Source organism: Hyperolius riggenbachi, chromosome 1, assembly GCF_040937935.1.
Source record: "Hyperolius riggenbachi isolate aHypRig1 chromosome 1, aHypRig1.pri, whole genome shotgun sequence".
Classification (NCBI taxonomy): Eukaryota; Metazoa; Chordata; class Amphibia; order Anura; family Hyperoliidae; genus Hyperolius; species Hyperolius riggenbachi.
In genome coordinates, this window is record NC_090646.1 from 258,364,122 (window position 1) to 258,390,630 (window position 26,509).

Sequence of the window (26,509 nt, forward strand, 5' to 3'; positions counted from 1 at the left end):
GATTCGCAAACAGACTGTCACCTTATTTCTACCTATAAACCTGATTGTAGCCAAAAAGTATGGCCTGCTTAAACTTTTGTTTTAGGTCCGTTGGGCTGCGGTGTCTGGAAAATTTGGTGCTGCGAGAAACGTGCGGTCCGTTCAGCGGAATGCACTGAATGGATCTGTTCGGATGGACGGATGTGAACTGTTCCATAGGTTAATATTGGATCCGCTCGCATCGTTCCATTTGTTCCATTTGTACATTCACGTTCCATTCCGCAAACAGACTTTTTTTTTTTTTTAACGCAAAGGGCCTGATTCACAAAGCGGTGATAACTCAGTTATCACGCCTAAAAGACTTTAGGCGTGATAACCTTTGCACCACACTGGTGAAAAGCCAGTTTAGGCGTGATAAGTTTAGGCGTGATAAGTTTAGGTGTGATAAGTTTAGGCATGCTAAGTTTAGATAAGTGTAGATAGCGTGCAAAGTCCCGCACGCAAAGCAGCGCCATTAAACTCTATGCGAAGTGCACCAGACTTTGCTAGCGCAAAACTTTTGATCAGCTGTGCACTGCGGTGCTAACGCAGTTGGTGCTTAAACTTATCATACCTAAACTTATCACACCTAAACTTATCATGCCTAAACTTATCACACCTAAACTTATCACACCTAAACTTATCACACCTAAACTTATCATGCCTAAACTGAGTTTAGGCGTGATAAAGGGCTTTTCACCAGGGTGCTAACTGTTAGCACCGCTTTGTGAATCAGGCCCAAAGTGTGAAATGGGCCTAATGCATTTTAATCTTGTCTAAGAATGTAGACCTTTATGCTAAAAGATCAAGAACAGAAAGCATCATTCTAGGCAACTAAAGGCCTTCTCATTATCTAGGATGAAATACAGTTATATTTTACTGAACATTATCTGAAGTCCATCATCATATATGGAGATTAGAAAGGTGACAACGTTCAGTCACTTGTAATAAGTATTTTTCTGACTGAATAGTGACTGGTATTTAGGCTAGAGATTGGCATTTTTGTTTTGCTAAGTCTGAAATAGGTCATGTGTTAGTCACTTAGCAACAACTCCTACTGTATACTTTTAACTGATCATTTTAGTGATTGAAGTAAAGGATCATATGAATGGAGCAAATTAGGTGGAAGGAGGTTAAATGAGTCAGCGATGTTGCAATACAGTTTTGTCTTCCTACATGAGTGTCTACTGCTATGTGTTCCCTAAAACCACTAGAATATTAGAACTACACATACTGTATATGCCTGGCAATGCTTGGTATTTCTTGTGTTCAGGTTTCTTGCATTAACTATATAGAGGCAGAACTTTATTTCTAGATTGTGTTGCTTGAGATGCCAGCACTTGATTGGACCGAACAGGGTTATGACATTCTTAATGATCTCTCCCTCCTGTAATTGCAGCTTGACAACAGACAGCGGATGGTTAATATTCCCAGCCTGGGTCACTAGCCATACTGCGCTAAGAATTGTAGTTTGACCATTTTCATAGCTGACCGAGAACCTTTTCTTTAATGCGTACCAGAAGTGGAAATAGAAAATTGAATTAGGTACTTGCCTTAGTAGAGTGAAGCTTCTGGCTAGTCCAGAGACTTCCCCCGATCCTCCAATGGCCCTACTATTCCAGTCTAATCATATTTGATTGGACAAAAGCTTTTCAAACATGCTTTCTTGGTTGCGTGCTCAATGTACGAGCACAACCTCAGTATGCTCTGCGCATGCCATGAAGCATGATGCCGCTCGTGCATGACTTTTTTTCTTTAGTGCATGAGAAATGTTGTGCTACTTAGCATGTATTCGTGCATGTGTAGTACGATCGTGCTGGAACATGAACAGGAGTGGGACCATGGAGATGAGGGTCCCGGCCAGCAGTGGTGGACCCACACAGGATCCAGGAAGCCTATTGAGCATCCAGAAGCTTCCAACTACTTGGGAAAGTATCTAATTTAAAAAAAGAAGATGTCTCCCCACAGGTTTGATTTAAAGGAAATCAAGATGGCAGTATCCAGAGATCTCCATTAACAAGTGTACTTTGATGCTTAATTCTACTGGTGGTTTTTAGGGATGAACATCTGACACAAGGGAAATTTGTGTTTTATATAAAAGGCAGCTCTACTTCAGTACAATAATCTATATACCACAAATATCCTCACTACACAAGCCACTTTGTAACTGAATGCCATTAAATATTATCTTATAACTTCAGCTTAGCACATTTTTTAGGAAACTTGCTTTAAACCATGGCAACAGTATACGGCTTAAAGAGAATCTGTGAGTTTCTTCTACTGCGCATGGGTATTCTCACCGTAGAGGAAATAGCTGCGTGCAGTAGAGAGGACTCAATCTGGTTTCGCTATTTCCGGCAGAGCCCGAGCGGAAAGCGTCTAGTGTGCCTGCCCACAGCACTGGCTCTTGTCATAAGACTTTTGGGACCCCACTGCTTGAACGGGGCTGAAGGGGAGGACGAGGGAAACCTCTTTAGTTTCCAGGGGCTTTTACCTCCCAAGGTAAGTACTTCCTATGAGCACTTTTTGTCACTTTAAAAAAAAAGCAGAGCTGAGTTTAACTTTTTTATACATGCCTGGGGCTTCCTACAGCCCCATCTGCACGGATTGCTCCCACGCCGCCGTCCTCAGTGTTCTCCCTGTTCGATACCGGGTCCCGTAACTCAACCAGTTGCAGCCAGTCTGCACAAAAGTGCGCCCTATGTATCTCTCCGGCAGCCACTGAGGACGGCGACACGGGAGCAATCCATGCACATGGAGCTGGAGGAAGCCCCAGGTATGTATAAAACTTTGTTAAACTCAGCTCTGGTACACTTTAAAGATAACTAGACTCAAGTCTGTCTCAATTGTTCATTCTGCACAAACAGGGATAAATAAAACTATTTCCCTTTTGTACTCCTGCAACTTTGCTGTGTTTATGGATATGTCACAGCCATTTAAAGAGAATCTGTATGGTTAAAATCGCACAAAAGTAAACACACCAGTGTGTTAGGGGACATCTCCTATTCCCCTTTGTCACAATTTCGCTGCTCCCCGCCGCATTAAAAGTAGTCAAAAACAGTTTTAAAAAGTTTGTTTATAAACAAACAAAATGGCCACCAAAACCGGAAGTAGGTTGATGTACAGTATGTCCACACATAGAAAATACATCCATACACAAGCAGGCTGTATACAGCCTTCCTTTTGAATCTCAAGAGATCATTTGTGTGTTTAACTTCTTTCCCCTGCAGCTCTCATCCACTGAAGAGTGACAGGCTGATTATTTCTTCCTGCAGACTGCTCTGGAAGTGTCTGTAATTCCTCAGTATGTGACAGCCAGCTCCTTTTAAAGCCTAACAGAGGATGATTTATCCAGCTTGTAAAAGGAAGCTCTCTTCTCTCACTGACGAGAGCAGAGAGGCTGCCTAAAGTAAAGAACACAAACTGGAGTGTGCATAGATGGGGCCTGGAGGGGGGTGTGCATAACAGAAAAACACTGAAGAGTTGGCAGCCTTCCAGACACAGGACGACAAATCCGACAGGGGAAAGATAAGTTGATTTATTACAGAGACGGTGATAGTAGAAAGTGCTGTAGTTAAAGCCAGAGCACTATAGAATAGGTTTAGGAACTTGTAGGATAGTAGAAAATTTTTTCGTTACAGAGTCTCTTTAACTTGGAGTAGAGATCCTCACATCTTTTGAGGATGCTGAATGTGCACTCAGCAGTTGGGAGTAAGTGCTCTCTTCTCAGTAACTCTCAGTGCACAACCGCTTTCCCAATAAAGCATATGAAGACGTGCAGAGGAGAGTTTACAAAAAACCTCCTGTTACTACAGGTATGTCAGTTAAATGCAGCTTGTAAAAGTACTTGAAATGTATAGAAATGGCTGGATATGGATTTTATTTTTGCAAAGAGTATTGATGCTCTTCAAATTATGCAGCAAAACTCTTATCTTTCAATCCTGTTATTGTCATTATGACAACTGTTAGATAAGTCAGAAATGTCCATAGTGTGTACCTGTCCATGGTGTATACCTGTTTTTTTTTTTTTTTTTACAAGGCTGTACAGTATATGCATCAGTACTTTCTGAGAAATGACAACATATAATAGACCCTGGTTGTAGTGGTGCTAATTTTCATGTGTCTATGGACCTTTACCGGAGTTTACTGCATCATATATATGGACTCGTGAAAATCTGTGTAATAAGAAGCTTTTGAATATGGGCAATATGAACATTTTTCTGCCTGGGAAAACTGACCTGAGGTATCCATAGGAGTAGCAAAATGCAATGCAAATGCAACACATAGTAAAATAATCCATTAAAATTACAATACTTGAAACACTGCAAACTCTGTACTGCATTCTCAAACAGATGCATTTTAATGGAAACTTATACTGAAACTGAAATAACCTTTTTGAATATTGTGGTTTATGGGAAGCAGGGTTCAGTACAGCTGGGCAGATGCACATTCTCATGTCATATTTTCCTGTTTTCTAGTCTAACCAGTATCTTTCGTTTCCTTATTGGAGATGAACAATGTGACCTTGTTTATAGAAGCCAACTACTACTTCCTATATAGTTTCTTCTGGAGTGTTGTTATTTCCTTTCTTGGGACACAGGAGTATTTGGGAATTGCTCTAGTGTTCTTGTACTCAAGATGACTGGATAATGGGGCAAATAATCAATTACGGTATTAACATCAGTAAAATAGTCGAAAACATACACATTTTATGCACAGCACAATTGTAGAAATATTTTAAATGTTTTCAATCTACAGTCAGTATCTGACTGTCACTTGCTGGTGAGTCATAGAAAACCAAGTTGCAGGCACTCTTGGCAAGTGCAGAATAAAGCTGTGTACACCTACATTAAGATTATCGCCCACTGTGATGAGGACTCGAACCCTCGGGTGTCGGGAGTCCAGGACGGAGTATGTGCAGGATGGAGGAAGCCTTTGACACAATGCTCTCGGCCAAGATGATCCAGCACTCTGAATTATTACCTATCAGGGCAGCTGTACACATGCTAGATTCTCGACAAAGCTGGCCCCGATCTGCCGCTTTGGTTGAGGACACTCTAGCATGTGTTCTGCACTTAAAGGGACATTCTACACCATATAGATCTCCCACATTTATAGTAACTGTCTGAGGTCCCTAACTATAGTCTAAAGCCATTTTTCATGGAAAGCCCACTTAATTTTCAGTGTGTTTTTACAATGTGGGAGGAAACCAGAGTGCCCAGAGGAAACCAATGCAAACACTGGGAGAACATATATCTAATTGCATGCAGTTAGTGTGCTGGCCCAGACCTGAACCTGAGACCCTAGACTTGTAAGACAAAAGTGCTGTCCACTGTGCCACTATGTTGCTAAGGGCTGTTTCAAGTTTTCACAAATCAGAAAACAACTTCCAGCATCTCTGTGCCTCTAAGTTTACTGAACTGCCTCATTTATTACTTGGGGAAGGAGAGTGTGCATCCTTAGGACTGTTGGGGACATATTGATTGGCATGCCCTACATATTTGTACACACTGATCACTTGCTATCAGGAAGTTACCAGCGCATTTCATGACCACATGCAGAGCACAGTAGTCATGTCTGTGCAATACAGTTTGTACAAATCTATATTTTTTTTAAAATCAGAGCTACACTTTAAAGTCACTAACCCATCAAACTTTATGCAGTTAGTGCCCAGGCTGGGGATTGAAACCAAGTCTCTAATGCTGCAAGATGACAGTGCTAGTCACTATGCAATAGTGCTGCCAGATGTGAAGATGGTGTACTGTTCCATTGTGGTGAGTTTTTGCGTAAGGGTTAGGGTTTCAGTGTCTTTCTACATTTGTTTCCTTGCCTATGGCCACGGGCGATAGATTTAAACACTATAGTGGCACAGTGGTATTGTGGATAGAACACTTGCCTTGCTGTGCTAGGGTCCCCAATTCAAATCTGGGTCAAGGCACTCTCTGCAGAGAGTTTGTATGTTCTTCTCCGTGTTTGCATGGATTTCCTCTGGGCACTCTGGTTTCATCCCACATTCCAAAAACGTAGATTTATTTATATAGCGCCGACCTATTATGTAGCGCTGTACAGAGTATATGATCTTGTCACTAACTGTCCAGTATTAAAGAAAAAAGCAGATTGTGTGCACCTTCCATCTTAAATAAGTGATTTAATGGCAAAAAGATGACAGTCTATTCCAATGTGCAAGCATAATAACATTTCCGTCAAACAATGACATCCCCTAATAGGGCAAATGTTGCCAGGTGAATCACAGTGGTTCGCGTGACCAAGCGTCATATAGACGCGAAACGGCCGTCGCTCCACCACCTACAGCCTCCACCCACCTCCAGCACCAACTACCCCGCCACCGCTGGTCACGTAAGATTTGCCTGGCAACATTTGCCCTATTAGGGGATGTCATTGTTTGACGGAAATGTTATTATGCTTGCACATTGGAATAGACTGACATCTTTTTGCCATTAAATCACTTATTTAAGACGGAAGGTGCACGAAATCTGCTTTTTTCTTGAATACTGGACATTGATGTGCTTTTCTACTGTGTATCAGCAGTGCACACGTCTGAAGTGCAATTTGACAGAAAACAAGCTTAAAGAGACTCCGTAACAAAAATTGCATCCTGTTTTTTATCATCCTACAAGTTCCAAAAGCTATTCTAATGTGTTCTTGCTTACTGCAGCGCGTTCTACTATCACCATCTCTGTAATAAATCAACGTATCTCTCTCTTGTCAGACTTGTCTGTGTCTAGAAGGCTGCCAAGTTCTTCAGTGTTGTGGTTCTGTGATGCATCTCCCCCCTCCAGGCCCCTCTCTGCACACTGCCTGTGTATTATTTAGATTAGGGCAGCTTCTCTCTTCTCGCTTATCTTTTACAAGCTGGATAAATCCTCATCTGAGCTGGCTGGGCTTTCACATACTGAGGAATTACATACAGGCAGAGCTGTCTGCACTCTGCAGGAAGAAACAGCCTGACACTTCAGTGGAAGATAGCTGCAGGGGGAAAGAAACACACAAATGATCTCTTGAGATTCAAAAGGAAGGGTGTACACAGCCTGCTTGTGTATGAATGTATTTTCTATGTGTGGACATACTGTACATCAACCTACTTCCTGTTTTGGTGGCCATTTTGTTTGTTTATAAACAAACTTTTTAAAACTGTTTTTAACCACTTTTAATGCGGCGAGGAGCGGCGAAATTGTGACAGAGGGTAATAGGAGATGTCCCCTAACGCACTGGTATGTTTACTTTTGTGCGATTTTAACAATACAGATTCTCTTTAAGGTGCAGGGAATTGCAATATTGTTTTGCCAAGTGTCATAAACGCACTTTTTTGCTCAGGTTCTATTTTGATGGGATGTGCCATACACTTGTATTTTTTCTTCTTATGTAACTTGTCACTAACTGTCCCTCAGAGGAGCTCACAATCTAGTCCCTACCATAGTCATGTCTACGTATGTATCGTGTAGTGTATGTATCGTAGTCTAGGACCAATTTAGGGGGAAGCCAATTAACTTACCTGTATTTTTTTGGGATGTGGGAGGAAACTGGAGTGCCCAGAGGAAACCCACGCAGACATGGGAAGAACATACAAACTCCTTACAGATGTGGACTTGGCTGTGATACAAACCAGCAACTCAGTGCTGAGAGCGCTATCCACTGCGCCACCGTGCAGATAAGTAAAAAGGCTTCCCCCAAATTGGCATTAGAATATATGGACATATGACTTTGGTAAGACTTGATTAGCGAATCGGGATGGTCAAATATATGCAAATAATTCTCAATTGATGCATTATACAAGTTTCATATACAGGGAGTGCAGAATTATTAGGCAAATGAGTATTTTGACCACATCATCCTCTTTATGCATGTTGTCTTATTCCAAGCTGTATAGGCTCGAAAGCCTACTACCAATTAAGCATATTAGGTGATGTGCATCTCTGTAATGAGAAGGGGTGTGGTCTAATGACATCAACACCCTATATCAGGTGTGCAAAATTATTAGGCAACTTCCTTTCCTTTTGCAAAATGGGTCAAAAGAAGGACTTGACAGGCTCAGAAAAGTAAAAAATGGTGAGATATCTTGCAGAGGGATGCAGCACTCTTAAAATTGCAAAGCTTCTGAAGCGTGATCATCAAACAATCAAGCGTTTCATTCAAAATAGTCAACAGGGTCGCAAGAAGCGTGTGGAAAAACCAAGGCGCAAAATAACTGCCCATGAACTGAGAAAAGTCAAGCGTGCAGCTGCCAAGATGCCACTTGCCACCAGTTTGGCCATATTTCAGAGCTGCAACATCACTGGAGTGCCCAAAAGCACAAGGTGTGCAATACTCAGAGACATGGCCAAGGTAAGAAAGGCTGAAAGACGACCACCACTGAACAAGACACACAAGCTGAAACGTCAAGACTGGGCCAAGAAATATCTCAAGACTGATTTTTCTAAGGTTTTATGGACTGATGAAATGAGAGTGAGTCTTGATGGGCCAGATTGATGGGCCCGTGGCTGGATTGGTAAAGGGCAGAGAGCTCCAGTCCGACTCAGACGCCAGCAAGGTGGAGGTGGAGTACTGGTTTGGGCTGGTATCATCAAAGATGAGCTTGTGGGGCCTTTTCGGGTTGAGGATGGAGTCAAACTCAACTCCCAGCCCTACTGCCAGTTTCTGGAAGACACCTTCTTCAAACAGTGGTACAGGAAGAAGTTTGCATTCTTCAAGAAAAACATGATTTTCATGCAGGGCAATGCTCCATCACACGCGTCCAAGTACTCCACAGTGTGGCTGGCAAGAAAGGGTATAAAAGAAGAAAAACTAATGACATGGCCTCCTTGTTCATCTGATCTGAACCCCATTGAGAACCTGTGATCCATCATAAAATTTGAGATTTACAAGGAGGGAAAACAGTACACCTCTCTGAACAGTGTCTGGGAGGCTGTGGTTGCTGCTGCACGCAATGTTGATGGTGAACAGATCAAAACACTGACAGAATCCATGGATGGCAGGCTTTTGAGTGTCCTTGCAAAGAAAGGTGGCTATATTGGTCACTGATTTGTTTTTGAATGTCAGAAATGTACATTTGTGAATGTTGAGATGTTTTATTGATTTCACTGGTAAAAATAAATGAAATGGGTATATATTTGTTTTTTGTTAAGTTGCCTAATAATTATGCACAGTAATAGTCACCTGCACACACAGATATCCCCCTAAAATAGCTAAAACTAAAAACAAACTAAAAACTAATTTCAAAAGCTTTGATATTAATGAGTTTTTTGGGTTCATTAAGAACATGGTTGTTGTTCAATAATACAATTATTCCTCAGAAATACAACTTGCCTAATAATTCTGCACTCCCTGTATGTAAATTTATGCGGCTTCAAAATCACTTGATAGAATTCTGCCTAGGCGAGATTTGATTGCATAATCCTGCATCAGCTCAAAAGTGTTTGCATCTCATTGACCAATACTAATTGTGAGCTCCACTGAGGGACAGTGCTATATCTTTTACCCAAAGACCATGCCTGTCCTTAGACGCCTCTAGTTTTAAGGTCAATTAAAATGTAGTATGTATGTGTCCATTTTTCCTACTTACAAGCTGCAATGGTCACAAAAGAATTCTTAAGAAACGCATTGTACAATAAAATAAACAAAGCCGTAATTATGTTGATTCAGGGATTTTATCTGATTGCCATCTGGAGTCGGGAAGAATTTTTTCCCTTTTGGGTCTAATTGGACCATGCCTTTTTAAGGGCTTTTCGCCTTTCTCTGGATATGTGAGAGAGCAGGCTGGTGTTGTACTTTGTTCTCTGCTTAAACTCGATGGACGTATGTCTTTTTTCAACCCAAATAACTATGTAACTATGTAATTAGTAGTTGCATGCTATGCACAAACACACAAAAAAATATTCTATACATCTGAAAGAACAGCTAGGGATCAAAGGACACACACAAAAACAAAATTGATACGTGGGATGGAAGGTCTCGCTTACCAAGAAAGGTTACATAAACTGGGTTTATTTAGTCTAGAGAAAAGACGCCTTAGAGGAGATCTAATTAACATGTATAAATACATCAGAGGGCAATATAATAGCTTGGCGGATGAGCTTTTTGTCCCTAGGCCTTCTCAAAGGACTAGAGGACATGATCTGCGCATGGAGGAAAAATGTTTTAGCCATTTATTTAGGAAAGGGTTCTTTACAGTAAGAGTGATTAAGATGTGGAATGTATTGCCACAGGAAGTCGTTATGGCAAACTCTATACCTGCATTTAAAGGGGGCTTAGATGCTTTCCTTGCATTGAAAGACATTCATGGCTAGAATTACTAGGTTATGCCTAATGATGTTGATCCAGGGATTTTATCTGATTGCCATCTGGAGTCGGGAAGGAATTTTTCCCTTTTGGGGCTAATTGGACCATGCCTTGTGGGGGGGTTTTCGCCTTCCTCTGGATCAACAGGGATATCTGAGAGAGCAGGCTGGTGTTGTACTTTGTACTGGTTGAACTCAATGGACGTATGTCTTTTTTCAACCAAAATAACTATGTAAGACTATGTGAGACGGAGGGATTTGGTTCCAAAATAGGGACTGTACCTCCAGATAATGGACAGTCAAGACTATATGGATCATGAATTCTGTGTAGGAATGTCTATTTATTGGTTTTAAAGGAGGTACTCATGTTCTTCAGAAAAACCTCAGAATAGCAGAATTCATGGATAACATTTTCCAAGAGGAAGGATCCCATATTTGTAATCATTCCAGAACCGGAGCAAGCTTCCTTTTTAGTGTTACATCAGCTTCAGCAATATTTTTTTTACTGTATGCTATCCATTTGAATTTGAGAGACAAGTCAAACTTCCTATCAGTAGATAACTTCTATAAATATCTGTTTCCGTTCGCTAAACTAAGATTTTCCAGTCAACTAGCCCTAGGGAGCTGTTTTGTTAGTGTGTATAGTAATATGCACAGTTTATACAAGGGGAATTGTCCTGAATTGTGCCCTATAGCCTAGGGTCTCAACATATGGTACACGTACCCACTAGGGTACTTTAGTGTTGCGCTATGTTGGCTTGCTGTTTGCTTTCAAGGTTACGATACTTCTGCTAAAAACCTTATCTGTGTGATGAAGATGGCTGTTCATATATATATGTGAAGGTTGTTATGTTGATATCTAAGTGCTTTAATCCATTTTCTTACATTGGATGTGTGGATCGGTTATGATAATGTATAGTATAACAGGTACTATACCAGAAATGACCCCAGCTTTTTCCTCTTTTTATTTCAGTTACGTGAAACTACATGCTCTTCTCATTGTATTGTAAAGACTATATACAGTATTTAATACCATGATTACTTTAGGAGTATACCGATATTATAATCGTGTAAAGGTAGACCTAAGCAGTGCGCCCACTAAAGCCACGAATCGTAGAAGTAACGCAACATTATCCTTGATTCTTGGAGTGATTGCAAAAAGCCCTTGATTGCCTACTATAGCAATCATTTGGTATTGTGCAACAATTACATTATTTGTGCATATTCTTTGCTGGATACACACACACACACACACACACACACACACACACACACACACACACACACACACACACACAACACACCACACACACCCCACACACACAACACACACCACACACACACACACACACACACACACACACCCCCACACACACCCCACACCACACACACACCCCACACCACACACACACCCCACACCACACACACACCCCACACCACACACACACCACACACACCCACCCACACACCACACACCACATAATACACACACACACCACATACACACACACAACACCCCCCCCCCCCCCCACACACACACACACAACCCCCCCCCCACACACACACACACACACTACACACTACACACCACACACACTACACACACACACACACACACACACACACACACACACACACAAAATGTTTCCTGGGCTTATAAAGCCAAGAATAGACTGGAGGAGATGTCATGCAGATAGGGAGCCTGCAGGGGAGGCATATTCTTTATGTACGCTAATCCCCCATTTTATATTATGGTAGTGTAATATAACAAATAAAACTACAGTAGATGCTGTGAAGTGTGTTGTATCTTTAAGGTCCTTATATGGAGGGCATACAATATTTGGGTCGGGTGTTATGCACCTTGTGTACGTTCTCTGGACTGTGAAGTTAAGATGAATATGCAACGATATGAGAGACGATTGTCAGGCACTGCAGCTTCTGGTGTTTCTAATAAAGCTTTATTGTATGGCTTTTCATGAAAAGTAACTTGCAAAACCATAAGAGGAGCTTCTGATGGATGGAGCCTGGTTGCACTATAGTGGTGAATGAGCTCTAGTCTTGAGCACGTGTTAACTTCAATGTCCATTATCTTGTCTTACTATTTTAATTTAACTGAACTATGATCTTCAGATAAACTTCAAATGTCTCTCATTTTTAAATGTTAAAGAAGCCAATATGGTGTGCATTCACAAGAATATCCCTCTTCTTGTTCAGTAACCCTCTTTCTATTTATAAACAGTAGCAAGACTATGTTAAGCCACCCTATGTAAATATGATCAGTGAGGCATACAGTTTTCTTCTTTTGGAATTATTCAGTGGTTACAGAGAAATGCTCCTCTATGGGAATCCTTGTTAAACTTTTACAGATTAATAGTTTTTCTTGACTTTTGAAAGGGTAAATACAAAAATCCAATAAAGGCCTTTCAACCAAGTGTACATGTCTGTATTCAACGCTATATTGTAGAAATTCACATTTTTTTCACTACAAACCTGCTCGGCACTCCAGATGTCATCTTACATTTACTTCTGAATGACACTGTGTACAGAAATTTTGTACAATAATCCTGATATGGACCTGGACCTATGCTGATACAGATCCCATATTTTTATGCCATTAAATTTTTTTTTTTTTTTTGCTCCATCGAATACCACCTAGCCTGGACCTTTTCCTCTGATAAAGTGGACAAATCATAAGATTCACGAACTATGTTGAGTTTTCTTTGCTTTTTATATGGGACTACTTCTCCTACTAAACAGTATAGTGTGGTGAGATTTTATAGCACTGTCCTGTATTCTTCTCCATGTTTAGGGGAGAAGGGAGATATATGTGTATATAATACTGCTATGTGAGCAATAATTTGCAACTTTTATTCTTAATTTGTTAATGTTTTTGAACCTAATAAATGTATGATTTTATGGAAAATGAATGACCTATTTCTCAGACCTTTGTGAAATTACTAATGAGTTCCTTATAAAGTCCTATTGATCCACATGTTTTCTTCTCTAATTTATGCAATAAGAATGTGTGGACATCCATTTTAGATAATCAATGTTACTTAAAATATACAGAAATGTAAATATGATACTGTAATATCCATCTTTGTTTCCTCAAAGGATTACTTGCATTAGTTAATTCCAAGATTTGTTTTGGCTTGGTTGTCTGTTCATGTTCATGCCAATTAACTATGGATCAGATATTTCTACCAGTGTATCCAAAGGGAAGGGGAGTCCAAACCAAGAGGCTGTGTCTAAATTAAGTGCATCCTATAATTACTATGTTTTTATATGGTACTAAAATCTTCAGCATCACTTCACAGAATACATAGTCTTGTCACTAACTGTCCTTCCGCTCACAATGTAATACCTACCATAGTTTTAAACTGCCATTGTTTTGTTTGCAAAGTGTGCCATTTCCAGTTTTGCCTTAATAAATGAGTGGCTGTAAATGTGCTGCTCTTAATGAAGCTCTTCCGATTTTAAAAAGAAAAAATCAAAATTTATAAAACTTATGAAAAACTTTTACAAATCTTCTATCTCCAAGGATGCAGTATAGGATCAGAGGCTGTGATGTGTGCTGTGCCATGTTAAACATCAGTTATGCACTGAGAAAGGCCCCTAGTGCCAATTCCTCAAGTAATAGCAGTCTTTTGTCTATTTACGCAGCTGAAAATACTCAAGGCTTAGTGTGCCAAAATAGTACTGAAGAACTTAATATGATATTGTCAAAGGAGATCTGCTAAATTATAGCTATTTTAGGGTTTCTCTGCCTAATGCCACACACAGTTGCCAAGTTGCTGAATCTCCATGAGCTTTTGTGTCTAAAGAAAACTGTGCCTTTGTTGTGTAAAATGGGAATGGAATCTGTTGTAGGTAATGCCTCATAGTGGATGGCGAGCACAGTAAATGCGGTGGATCACTGTTAAGTAATATACATAATAATCTACACTACACTACTGTTTAAATGCAGATCCCAATAATACATCCATACAGATGACTGTAAAACATCAATATTCTTATACTCAGTGCTCTCAATAGGTAAGATGGTGCAATAATAATTCTTTACAGTAGAGAGTAAAACATACAGTATGAGCAGAAGAAAACAACTAGGGATCAATTTATCAAGACAGGTGCACAGAAAACTAGAGCAAAAGTGGTACAGTTGTCCAGAGCAAGCAATCAGGATCCTTATAATGTGTTAGAAGCTGGTGTTCACAGCTTTAAATCAGAGCAAAGTTCCAAAATACAGACAATGAGCATCCAGCTCTTAGGGTACAATCCCTCACACTCCTCTTGCATAAATGTTGACTGGAGAATATAGCTTAACCTCCCCCACACCTGGTAGTTTGGGACTTGCCAAACGGATAGACCCACCAGATGCATGTTGGGACACTGAAGGGCCATCCCCACCTCTCCGTATCTCGGGCAAGAATTCCAGACACACTCTCCTCCTCGCTATGAACACCCTTTGCTTCAGCAGTCAAGTGCAAGATCTATTTCACTAGATTACCTCAAATAAGAATATGTCCCAAATCGTAAAATTGTTTAAATTTAATAATGTATAAAAAGTCACATTCACAATTTGAAGACTTTAAAATCCACTTGGAGAAATTTAGAATGGGCTCTCCCCCATATGCTGGCCACTGGCTGGCTATTTGCATGCATCACTGTTGCCAGCACACTCTCAACCCTGCTCATGAACACTTTTGCTACTCCGATTTCACCAGATGTCTGCATGTTGGCCACAGACTCTCACTTGTGTTTCCTAGCTCCGCCCATCATATTTTGTCATTACTGACTCATCAGGTGATGGCGAAACATGTTGAGCATTTGTTTTCGGCTGATAATCGCAGTTCCACGTAGTTACAAGTTGCAATTCCTTGGTTTCATAATTGGCTCCTAAGAGTGTACAAGAGGCAGAACTATGGAAATTCCATATAGATATCATCTAGGGGTGGGGGAAAGTTCTCTTACTCTTTTTTAATTGGTGATAAAATGTTAACATGAGTTCTGTTTGATATTGTTTAGTGGCAATCGCTCTTCAAAGACTTTCAAGCCAAAGAAGAGTATTCCTGAAGGCTCCCACCAGTACGAGCTGCTGAAGCATGCAGAAGCCACTCTGGGTAGTGGAAACCTCCGTATGGCTGTCATGCTGCCGGAGGGTGAAGACCTCAATGAATGGGTAGCAGTGAATAGTAAGTACTGATAACTCAAAATATAACTCAGATTTATGAAAGAAAAAATTAAGTATTAATGAGGAATATACATATCAAACACCACAGAATACATTGAAAGAATATGTAAAAGGACGACTGTGACTATTGCCTAGCAGTAGTATTATAGTCAGCTTACATACAATATAGAAACCAGAAAAGATAGCCATGGCCAATAGACCCGTAGCTTTTTTTTTTTTTTTCTTCCTCAAACGCACTGATAAATGATGTCATTAACAAATGGAAGCAAAATACCGGTAAGTCTTTTTTATAGCAGTCAGTCATTATTTTGTGTTGCCCGAGAAAGCAGACTCTTGGAATATGACTATTATCAGACAGCTAGACCATGATGGGTTCGTTCATAGCTGAAAATTAAATGCAAAACTTTAAAGATACTGAATAATTTAAGAGTGTCAGTATGAGGCTTCATCTATTCCCATGGCTTACCTAAGTATACGGATTTATTATCTTATTTAATTAAACATGTAACTTTTCTGAATTGAGTTGGCATATGTTATTTTGATTATACAGTCAAGATTGACTATTTGTAGTAAATTTGAGGTCTTATTAATACCTTCAAGTTACTGCACAGCATTAATGTGAACTTAAAGAGAGTATCTCATTCTGATTGATTATGATTATCAGCATATGATTAGTTAAAATTGCTCAGGTTTACATTAAAGAGAGTCTGAAGCCATTAAAAATACCTCTTTTTACCTGCTATTTATGTTAAGCAATATGAGCAGAGGTGAAACAATGCATTCCCGCAGCAGAACAAGGTCTTTATACCCCCATATTCCAGTGCAAAATTCCACAACTTCCCAGGTTGTGGATTTTGCTGCCTGGGGAGGAAGAGCTTTGCGCTGTACCTCTGCCTCTACTGGAGTCAATCTCCACCCCTCCCTGCCCCTCTCAGTGAAAGAAGAATGAGAGGGGCGGGGAGAGGTGGCTATCGGTGGAGATTGACTCCAGCGCTCTGCTCTACAGCGCAAAGCTCTGCCTCTACCAGGAAGCAAGCCCCGCATTTTGGCCTGGGATCTGGGGGGTATAAAGACCTTGTTCTGCCGTGGGAATGCGGCGTTTCACCTCTGCTCATATTGCTTAAATAGACTCTGTAACAAAATTTTCATCCTTATTTCTTCTATAAGTTCCTATGCCTGTTCTAATGTGGTCTGGCTTACTGCAGCCTTTCCTAATTGCACAGTGGCTGTATTATCTCTGTTATATGATCTAATCTTCTCTCCTCTGTCGGCTGAGGCTGGAATGTGTGGAATGTGCTGCACTGCTTGTCATTGGCAGAAGCTATACACACCCTCTCCAGGCCCCCTGCACACTCTGTATGACTCACACACTGACCTACTTTCAGCGAATCACTTGCTATGTCTTTTGTTTGTTAACACTGCATAAAAATGGCAATTACAAGCCTGGATTGCAGCAGGTAGAGGCAGAAACAGCACATAGGGGCCCAGGAGAACATAATTAATAGAATGGTATGCTTTTTATTGTAAGAATTTTAGAGTACAGATTCTCTTTAAGATAAATAGAAGGTAAAAAGAAGTATTTTCGCATCAGGCTTTCTTTACTGTAAACCTCAGAAATTTTAACTACCGTATATACTCGCATACAAGCCGAATTTTTGACCCCCAAAAAGGGGGCCAAAAGTTGGGGGCTCGGCTTGTATGCGAGTCGTGGGTGGTGGTCTGCGCCCCCCGCCCGCCCGCTCGCTCGCCCCCTCCCTCCCTCCGCGGCCGCCGCTGCTGCTAAATTACCTGCTTCAGCGGCCGCTTCCTAATCCTGGTTCCCCTCTTCATCCTGCGGACTCCGTAACTGTATCACAGCAGCGCGCCCGGCGCTGCTGCTGTGACGATGCATGGGCCAGGAAAGAGCGGTTCCCCTGGTAACGGCGCATCGCCGTTACCAGGGGAACCGCTCTTTCCTGCCCCCTGCATCGTCACAGCAGCAGCGCCGGGCGCGCTGCTGTGATACACTTACGGAGTCCGCAGGATGAAGAGGGGAACCCGGATTAGGAAGCGGCCGCTGCCTAAAGCAGGTAATAGCAGCAGCAGCGGCCGCAGAGGGAGGGAGGGAGCGTGCGGGGCAGGGCACTACACTGGGCACTATACTAGCTATACTGAGCACTATACTAGCTAAACTGGGGCACTATACTAGCTATACTGAGCACTATACTAGCTATACTGAGCACTATACTAGCTAAACTGGGGCACTATACTAGCTATACTGGGCACTATACTAGCTATACTGAGCACTATACTAGCTATACTGAGCACTATACTAGCTATACTGAGCACTATACTAGCTATACTGAGCACTATACTAGCTATACTGAGCACTATACTAGCTATACTGAGCACTATACTAGCTAAACTGGGGCACTATACTAGCTATACTGAGCACTATACTAGCTAAACTGGGGCACTATACTAGCTAAACTGGGGCACTATACTAGCTAAACTGGGGCACTATACTAGCTAAACTGGGGCACTATACTAGCTAAACTGGGGCACTATACTAGCTAAACTGGGGCACTATACTAGCTAAACTGGGGCACTATACTAGCTATACTGAGCACTATACTAGCTATACTGAGGCACTATACTAGCTATACTGAGCACTATACTAGCTAAACTGGGACACTATACTAGCTATACTGAGCACTATACTAGTTAAACTGGGGCACTATACTAGCTATACTGAGCACTATACTAGCTATACTGAGCACTATACTAGCTAAACTGGGGCACTATACTAGCTATACTGAGCACTATACTAGCTATACTGGGCACTATACTAGCTATACTGGGGCACTACCTACCCATACTGGGCACTTTACTAGCTATACTGGGACACACTAGGGGAATAAGGCGGCCAGCATTTCCTACCCCTGGTTTATATGGGGGTCAATCATTTTCCCCTGTTTTTTCAGGTAAAAGTTGGGGGGTCGGCTTATATGCGAGTATATACGGTAATCATATGTTGATAATCATAATCGATCAGAATGAGAGGCTCTGTACAGTGAAAACGATACGAAAAGATAATTTGTTTCATAAATATGAACTGGAGAATGATCTGCAAATTAGCTTTGTTGCTTACAGTGTTAGGCCCCGTTCACACTTGCGGTTCGAGTCCGCAAGTGTCCGGGGGTCCGGGTCCCGCAAAGAGACCGTACAAGGCTCTGCGGTGGCCACAAGTTGCCACCAGTTGCGGATCCGGAATGTATCAGTTCCGGCTACAATAAAGTAGCCGTAACTACCGTAGATACATTGCAGTGCCAGAAAGGCACCGCAAGCCTGGGGGATACCGGCGTGTAGTCCAGGCCCCCCAAGTGGCATAGGACCGGTGCTGGAAGCATCCGGTCCTATTGCCAGTGTGATGAGAAACATCCGTTTCTCATTGCACAGCATGGCCGCATGTTCGGGTCAGGATCCGGCCCGGGTCCGCAGCCGCATCGGGACGGACGGCAAAAATGGAGCATGTTGGAAAAAAGCCGGATCGTCCCGGATCGGATCCGGACGGTCGCACGAGTGTGAATGGATACATTGATTAACAATGTATCCATTCACCATCTGCTGTGTACGGAGCGTTCCGGGTCCGGGGAAGCCGGACCTGGAATGTTAATGTGAACCGGGCCTTAGGAGAAAGTCTCCCAATGTCAAGCGTAAAGGTGCCCATACATAACTCCATTTTTATATCAAATGATTAAGCAATTGACTTTATTGGGTGATCAACAGCAGTGTGCTTGATCAAATGTTGATCAAGTAGTGGCCCACTCACTACACGCGAGATCCTATGCTATTCTCCTTCACTAATTGAGCTGAATGATGATGTGCCTCCATGCACTGAGACCAAAAATCAAAATATGTGTCGATCAAAATCATGTGGACAGTACTGTAGAATATTGATATAGTAAACTCTAATATATATACCTCTACATATAGTAAACTCAGTCCTCAGTTGCCAGCAAATGCATCAGTATAAATATACAATGTATGACCAATTCTGATCTTGTAAACTTCTGATATAGTAACTACTACTTTTACTGGTCTGTTGGAGATTACTATAAAGGTATTCTACTGTAGCTGATTTCTTTATAATCGACCGATATTTTCCATCCTGCCCAATCAAGAAAATTGGTTGATTTGACCAGATATCGGCCAATTTTCCATTGGGCAAACAGAATTATTATTATTAGTTAGTATTTATATAGCGCCGACATCTTTCACAGCGCTGTACAGAGTATATAGTCTTGTCACTAACTGTCCCTCAGAGGAGCTCACATTCTAATCCCTACCAGAGTGCTTTGTCTATATAATGTAGTGTATTTTGTTGTAGTCTGGGGCCAATTTAGGGGAAGCCAGCCAACTTATCTGTATGTTTTTGGGATGTGGGGGGAAACCGGAGTGCCCGGAAGAAACCCACTCAGACATGGAGAGAATATACAAACTCCTTGCAGATGTTGAGCTGGCTGGGATACGAACTGGGGACCCAGCGCTGCAAGGCGAGAGCACTAACCACTACACCACCGTGCTGCCCGAACAGAATGGAACATAATTCTCCCTAGATCCGATAAAATTATGGAATCCATTGGTTGATCGAACAGGAAAATCAAATAATGTATAGGCCATCACTTCTGACTTTTCAAGCCTTCCTATTGGTCCTTTAAAGTATACCAGAGGGGAAAAATATAGAAGAAACGGGGGGAGCTGGCATGTGTGGTGAGCCGTCCTTAGGCCCACCGCTCCATCCGTTCTACTTACTGCCCCTTCGATGCTGCTAATCACCCTCCGGCACCCTCTTCTGGGTTGCCAAAGACAGGTAACGCTGTGCCTGCACTGGCCCGGCTGCACGCGTCCCACATCACGTGACCACGCCCAGTAGCGATCTACGCCTGTGCATGACATAATTGTGCTGTCACGCGCATGCACAAAGTGCTCCTGCGATGTGGAATGCGTGCAGCTGGGCCAACGCAGGCACAGTGTTACCTGACTTCGGCGACCCGGAAGAGGGTGCCGGAGGGCAATTAGCAGCATCGGAGGGGCAGAACTATATTTTTCGCTTCTGGTATCCCTTTAATGTGATGTATGGCTTAACTGACTATAAGTTAGGGGCTCAACTGTCAGTTCCTCTTCACTTTATCCCATTTGCTCAGCACTCTGGAACAGTTGCAGATACATTTATCTCTTGTGGTACCCAATGAATAGGTGGTTCATCATCATGCAGGGTATTTCATTCATGTTTCTTTCTCTGCAACAGCTCATTGTACTGTACTTAATGTACGTTCTCAAATCTATCATTATTATATAATACTGCATGTTCTTTGTAACCGTCCAACATTAAAATATAATTTGTGCCAGAGCGAAACGAATGAGGCTTAACTGACACAGCCATTCCCTGACTCATGATTCAAATTAGGCTGAAGGCAGTGAAGACAGACCCATTCATTTAGGAACTACTGTGAAACTAGTATGTACAGCCAGAGTCAAGGTTTGGCAAATTCTGTTTGAGTCAACACACATAAGTGTTTTGCTTCCCTTTTTAAAGGAGAACTGTAGTGAGAGGTATATGGAGGCTGCCATATTGATTTCTTTTTAAGCAATACCAGTTGCCTGGCAGTCCTGCTGAGCTATTTGCCTGCAGTAGTGTGAATCACACCAGAAACAAGCATGCAGCTACTCTTGTCAGATCTGATCTGCTGCATGCTTGTTGAGGGTCTAGGGCTAAAAGTATTAGAGGCAGAGGATTTGCAGGCTAGCCAGGCAACTAGTATTATTCAAAAGGAAATCAATATGGCAGCCTCCACATACCTCACTACAGTTCTCTTTTAAATTGTTTAGTTGTCTGTCTAGCCTGCTTCCAGCATTCCTTTGAATACAAAAAGCAAAACACAAAGTACATCCAATAAGATGTAATTGTTTCATTCCTTTAGTTTTGTACGTAAGAATTTGCAATGATTGAATTTCCTGATTACTTTTCTGGATTTCTGTATAATATTTCTTGTATAAATGTAACCATCTAACAGACTGTTACTCTCACTTACCAGCTGTGGACTTTTTCAACCAGATCAATATGTTATATGGAACCATTACAGATTTCTGTACAGAGGAGAGCTGTCCAGTAATGTCTGCTGGCCCAAAGTAAGTCATTGTGTTTGTGCTTATTTGGTACACTGATGGTCTTTATTAGTTACCTTCTTTCTTCAAGTACGCCTGAACCAAGACCAAAATTATTGAATGAAGCCCATGGTGAGCTAGATTACCTCTACCTGCTCGTTGTCCTTTCCCGTTTCTGTTCCTCTTCATATTCAACGGGATCCTCCAATCGAATACCTTTTTCCTCAAGCTTCAGTGCACGGAGGCGCAGCTCCGAATTGCAGGAGTACAGCTCAAGCAAGCTCATCCACAAGCACCCACAAACTTGTGCGTTCACAGTTCATAATTGCTCTACCCTGCGCGGAGTAACTTCCAGGCAGCCGCAGAGGTAAGAGGATCGAATACGGGGAACGGGATGGAGCCCAAGGACAGCGAGCAGTGAAAGCACACTCTGGGAGATAATAAGGCCCACCACGGACTTCAGTCAATAGGTTTTCCCCGATTCAGGGGTATTTTCAAATAGTCAATGCAGCTGCAAGCATTTACCCAGAACTGCCCAGTTTCCTCTTGTCCTGGAATGTTATTCCAGCAATTCCCTACAACCACTCAGTTTTTGTTCCGGGAGATTGTAAGTCAAATTTTGTTTGTAAGTTGAGCGATGCATTGAACATACTGGTTTAAGTGCATGAATGATTTACTTTTGGACATGCAGTCTAAACAGTTTGTTTCTTTTCAATGAGTATTTAACAACTTACAACAGTTCATACAATACTGTAACATTGTAATAAAAATACAGGATCTTCTCAAAAAATTAGCATATTGTGATAAAGTTCATTATTTTCTGTAATGTACGGATAAACATTAGACTTTCATATATTTTAGATTCATTACACACAACTGAAGTAGTTCCAAGCCTTTTATTGTTTTTCTTATTGATGATTTTGGCATACAGCTCATGAAAACCCAAATTTCCTATCTCAAAAAATTAGCATATTTCATCCGACCAATAAAAGAAAAGTGTTTTTAAAACAAAAAAAGTCAACCTTCAAATAATTATGTTCAGTTATGCACTCAATACTTGGTCGGGAATCCTTTTTCAGAAATGACTGCTTCAATGCGGCATGGCATGGAGGCAATCAGCCTGTGGCACTGCTCAGGTGTTATGGAGGCCCAGGATGCTTCAATAGCGGCCTTAAGCTCATCCAGGGTGTTGGGTCTTGCGTCTCTCAACTTTCTCTTCACAATATCCCACAGATTCTCTATGGGGTTCAGGTCAGGAGAGTTGGCAGGCCAATTGAGCACAGTAATACCATGGTCAGTAAACCATTTACCAGTGGTTTTGGCACTGTGAGCAGGTGCCAGGTCATGCTGAAAAATGAAATCTTCATCTACATAAAGCTTTTCAGCAGATGGAAGCATGAACCCACTTTTGAACCAGAAACAGTGGCAGAAGCGCCTGACCTGGGCTACAGAGAAGCAGCACTGGACTGTTGCTCAGTGGTCCAAAGTACTTTTTTTGGATGAAAGCAACTTTTACATGTCATTCGGAAATCAAGGTGCCAGAGTCTGGAGGAAGACTGGGGAGAGGGAAATGCCAAAATGCCTGAAGTCCAGTGTCAAGTACCCACAGTCAGTGATAGTCTGGGGTGCCATGTCAGCTGCTGGTGTTGGTCCAAGGGCAGGGTCAATGCAGCTAGCTATCAGCATATTTTGGAGCACTTAATGCTTCCATCTGCTGAAAAGCTTTATGGAGATGAAGATTTAATTTTTCAGCATGACCTGGCACCTACTCACAGTGCCAAAACCACTGGTAAATGGTTTACTGACCATGGTATTACTGTGCTCAATTGGCCTGCCAACTGTCCTGACCTGAGCCTCCATGCCACGCCGCATTGAAGAAGTCATTTCTGAAAAAGGATTCCCGACCAAGTATTGAGTGCATAACTGAACATAATTATTTGAAGGATGACTTTTTTTGTTTTAAAAACACTTTTCTTTTATTGGTCGGATGAAATATGCTAATTTTTTGAGATAGGAAATTTGGGTTTTCATGAGCTGTATGCCAAAATCATCAAAAAGAAAAACAATAAAAGGCTTGAACTACTTCAGTTGTGTGTAATGAATCTAAAATATATGAAAGTCTAATGTTTATCAGTACATTACAGAAAATAATGAACTTTATCACAATATGCTAATTTTTTGAGAAGATCCTGTATATAATAGGTGCCAGGAGGTATAATAGGTATATAATAGCAAAGGCAGTACAGTATATTTTGTACATAAGTAGTGTGTGTGCATGAGACCTTTGTAACTCAAGTGTTTAAAAGTAGAAAACTATCTACATATAGTCACAGATAATCAAAAGTTACTTTAAGTGGAGATCACCATGTCTGCTTCCTTTGTAACCTCCTCCACTGCCCAATGTACTTGGGTCCACTTGGTCCACCAGGTCTACATAGCAGAAGCTGTGTGGAAATGCTCTACATAGGCTGGCTGGCTGACAGGGATCCAAGAAGACCCAAGAAGATTTGGGGAAAAAAAGATAGATTTTTTTTTTTTTTTGACAGGTCATGCCATTTTCCAGGATTCTGGCAGCAAAATCTATGATTTGTTGCAACCACAGGTATTCATTGGTATATTTGGGTACATGAAATAAAAAAGTGGAAGGGTAAAGCTTCACCTTTATTCCAATATTTTTTAAAGTCCAATTTAGTAAACACTCTCCAGTTACAACTACACTGAAAGATAATTGTTTGCTTACATCCTAGGAGGATAAAAAGGTGCAAAGTTTATAGTTTGTGCCCCAGTTCGTACTTCCTGAAGACCAAACTTCCCTCTTCATGTGCCCAAACTGAAATAGTCATCCTAATTACAATTAGAGTTACAGATTACCCAGAAAGCTCATGGTAAACCAGAACTCCTAGGGTTTGTAGGGGTCTACAAAGGACCAAAAAGCCCTCTTACTAAAACATTATGCAAAACAAATGTTTGCCTTCCTAAAACAGAAGGTATTACTCAGTTTGGAGTGAGCATATGATGTCTCCCACAATGCATCACTGCTGAATATGCAAATCATCCTTTGTTGTCCCTGGAAGCTAACCACACCTCCAGAACCGTTGGATTGTAATGATGTGTCAGCTTGTTAACTGTTCAGAGCCACAAAATTAATATGCATACAGACTGTTTCGGATTATTACAATTAAAGTTAGTTTTCAACAACACTTAGCATTCTACTGATGCATCAACTCCTTTTTTTAAATTGCCTTTTGATGAGTGCATTTGAATTTTGCACCCTGTTATATAGCCAGTTTTTATATACTTGAATTTAAAATAGTCTGTTTGGTCCTTTGAAAATCTGAGTGAACAGGTATATACATAAACAAAAGAGAGGGAGCACCGTTTCCAAAAAAGAGTATGCAGCGTGCCCAAGGTCTCTCCCCAGTGCCTCCTGGGAAGTGCAGTCCAGATAAAACAGAAAGGACCGGCACCGCTGTCTTGTATCAAAGCTCTTTTAATAGCACCAAAGTGGCAGCAGTGACAGACTGCTGTTTCGGTTTACACCTTTATCAAACTGCTCAAAGCCATAAAAATTGTGACAAGACAAACACCTTTAAATACCCCCTTCCTGTATGGGAGGGGCCCCAGAGCGGACCTGAGAGGGAACTTCAATGGTAATATGCAAATATGCTCATGTTTCATGCACACTGAAAAAAAGTGTAATACCTGAATTAGCTTGTACACCACACCCCCAAGCTGGGATAGATCGATGATCACTTCCAAAAAAGGGAACACTTTCTCCTCCTGTCCCTCCTCCAGCCAGCCACTCACAGCTGTGCAGGCAGTGCTCTGACAACTTCCAGGTCAACCCGGAAGTAGTCAACACATTATGGTCATTGGAGTGATCAGGTTGCAGTATTACCAAAAGTGGCCACAAGATGGCTCACTAAAGGTCGGTGCGACATTAAAGTTGCACCCTGCAGTAAAAAATGAAAAGTTCAAGATTAAGCCACAAGATGTCAGTGTGTGCAAAAATTCTAATGCAGTCAATAATTCGCATAGACAATGAGTTTAAGTATATTTTAAGTGCGACAAAAACGTCGCATCAAGAATACAAAAAGCAGTGTTGTTCTCCTACCTGGTTCGCTGAGGGTGGACATTAAAAGCAAGATCTGGAAGAAGAGCATAAAATAAACATATGAAAACGTGATTTACTCAGGAGGTTCTGATGTCACTAGATACAAAAACTAAGATCATATTCGCGGTTTAAACCACCCACTCCAAAAGTATTCAGTTTCCTGATCCAAAAGGCCTCCTTTTTAAGTAAGGCCTTGTCCCTATCCGAGCCCCTCCAAGTATCCGGGACCCCATCGATTGCCATTATGCGCAATTGTGACACTGCGTGTTTATGCAAATGAAAATGTTGCGCTACCGCCAAAGTGCAATTCGGGTCGCGTATATTCGATTTATGCGACGAGAAACGCTCCTTTAGTCGCTGAGTGGTTTTGCCTACATAGCCAAAACCACATGGGCATTTAATCATATATACGACGTACCGAGAGTTACAATCGTATCGGCCACGTATTTTAAAGGGGACACCCGTTGAGGGATGGCAGAAAGTGTCCCCCCTGATAACATGTCCACACATGTGGCATGATAAACAAGGGTACATGCCCCTTCTGCCCGTGTCCCCAACAGGGCCCCCACTCCTAGTAATTTTGTCCCGAACTGTTGGTGCCCTTTTAAAGGACATCAACGGGGGATATCGTAGTTCTGGAATCGATGGGAATCCTTCACTCAAAATGTGCCAATGTTTGCGAATTGTACGTGCAATCATGTTACTGCAGGTATTATATGTGGATACGAAAGGTAACCTAAGGCT

The 26,509-nt window shown here is 41.6% G+C and overlaps 1 protein-coding gene across 2 annotated transcripts in view; it reads left to right on the forward strand.

The window, feature by feature from the left end:
* MOB1B (MOB kinase activator 1B) overlaps window positions 1-26,509 on the forward strand; it is a 79,185-nt gene that overhangs the window by 25,887 nt on the left and 26,789 nt on the right. For both annotated transcript variants that reach the window (XM_068233350.1, XM_068233352.1), the window contains exons 2-3: window positions 15,339-15,505; window positions 21,582-21,675. In XM_068233350.1, coding sequence (XP_068089451.1) covers window positions 15,339-15,505; window positions 21,582-21,675 — 261 coding nt within the window. The remainder of the gene's footprint in view (window positions 1-15,338; window positions 15,506-21,581; window positions 21,676-26,509) is intronic.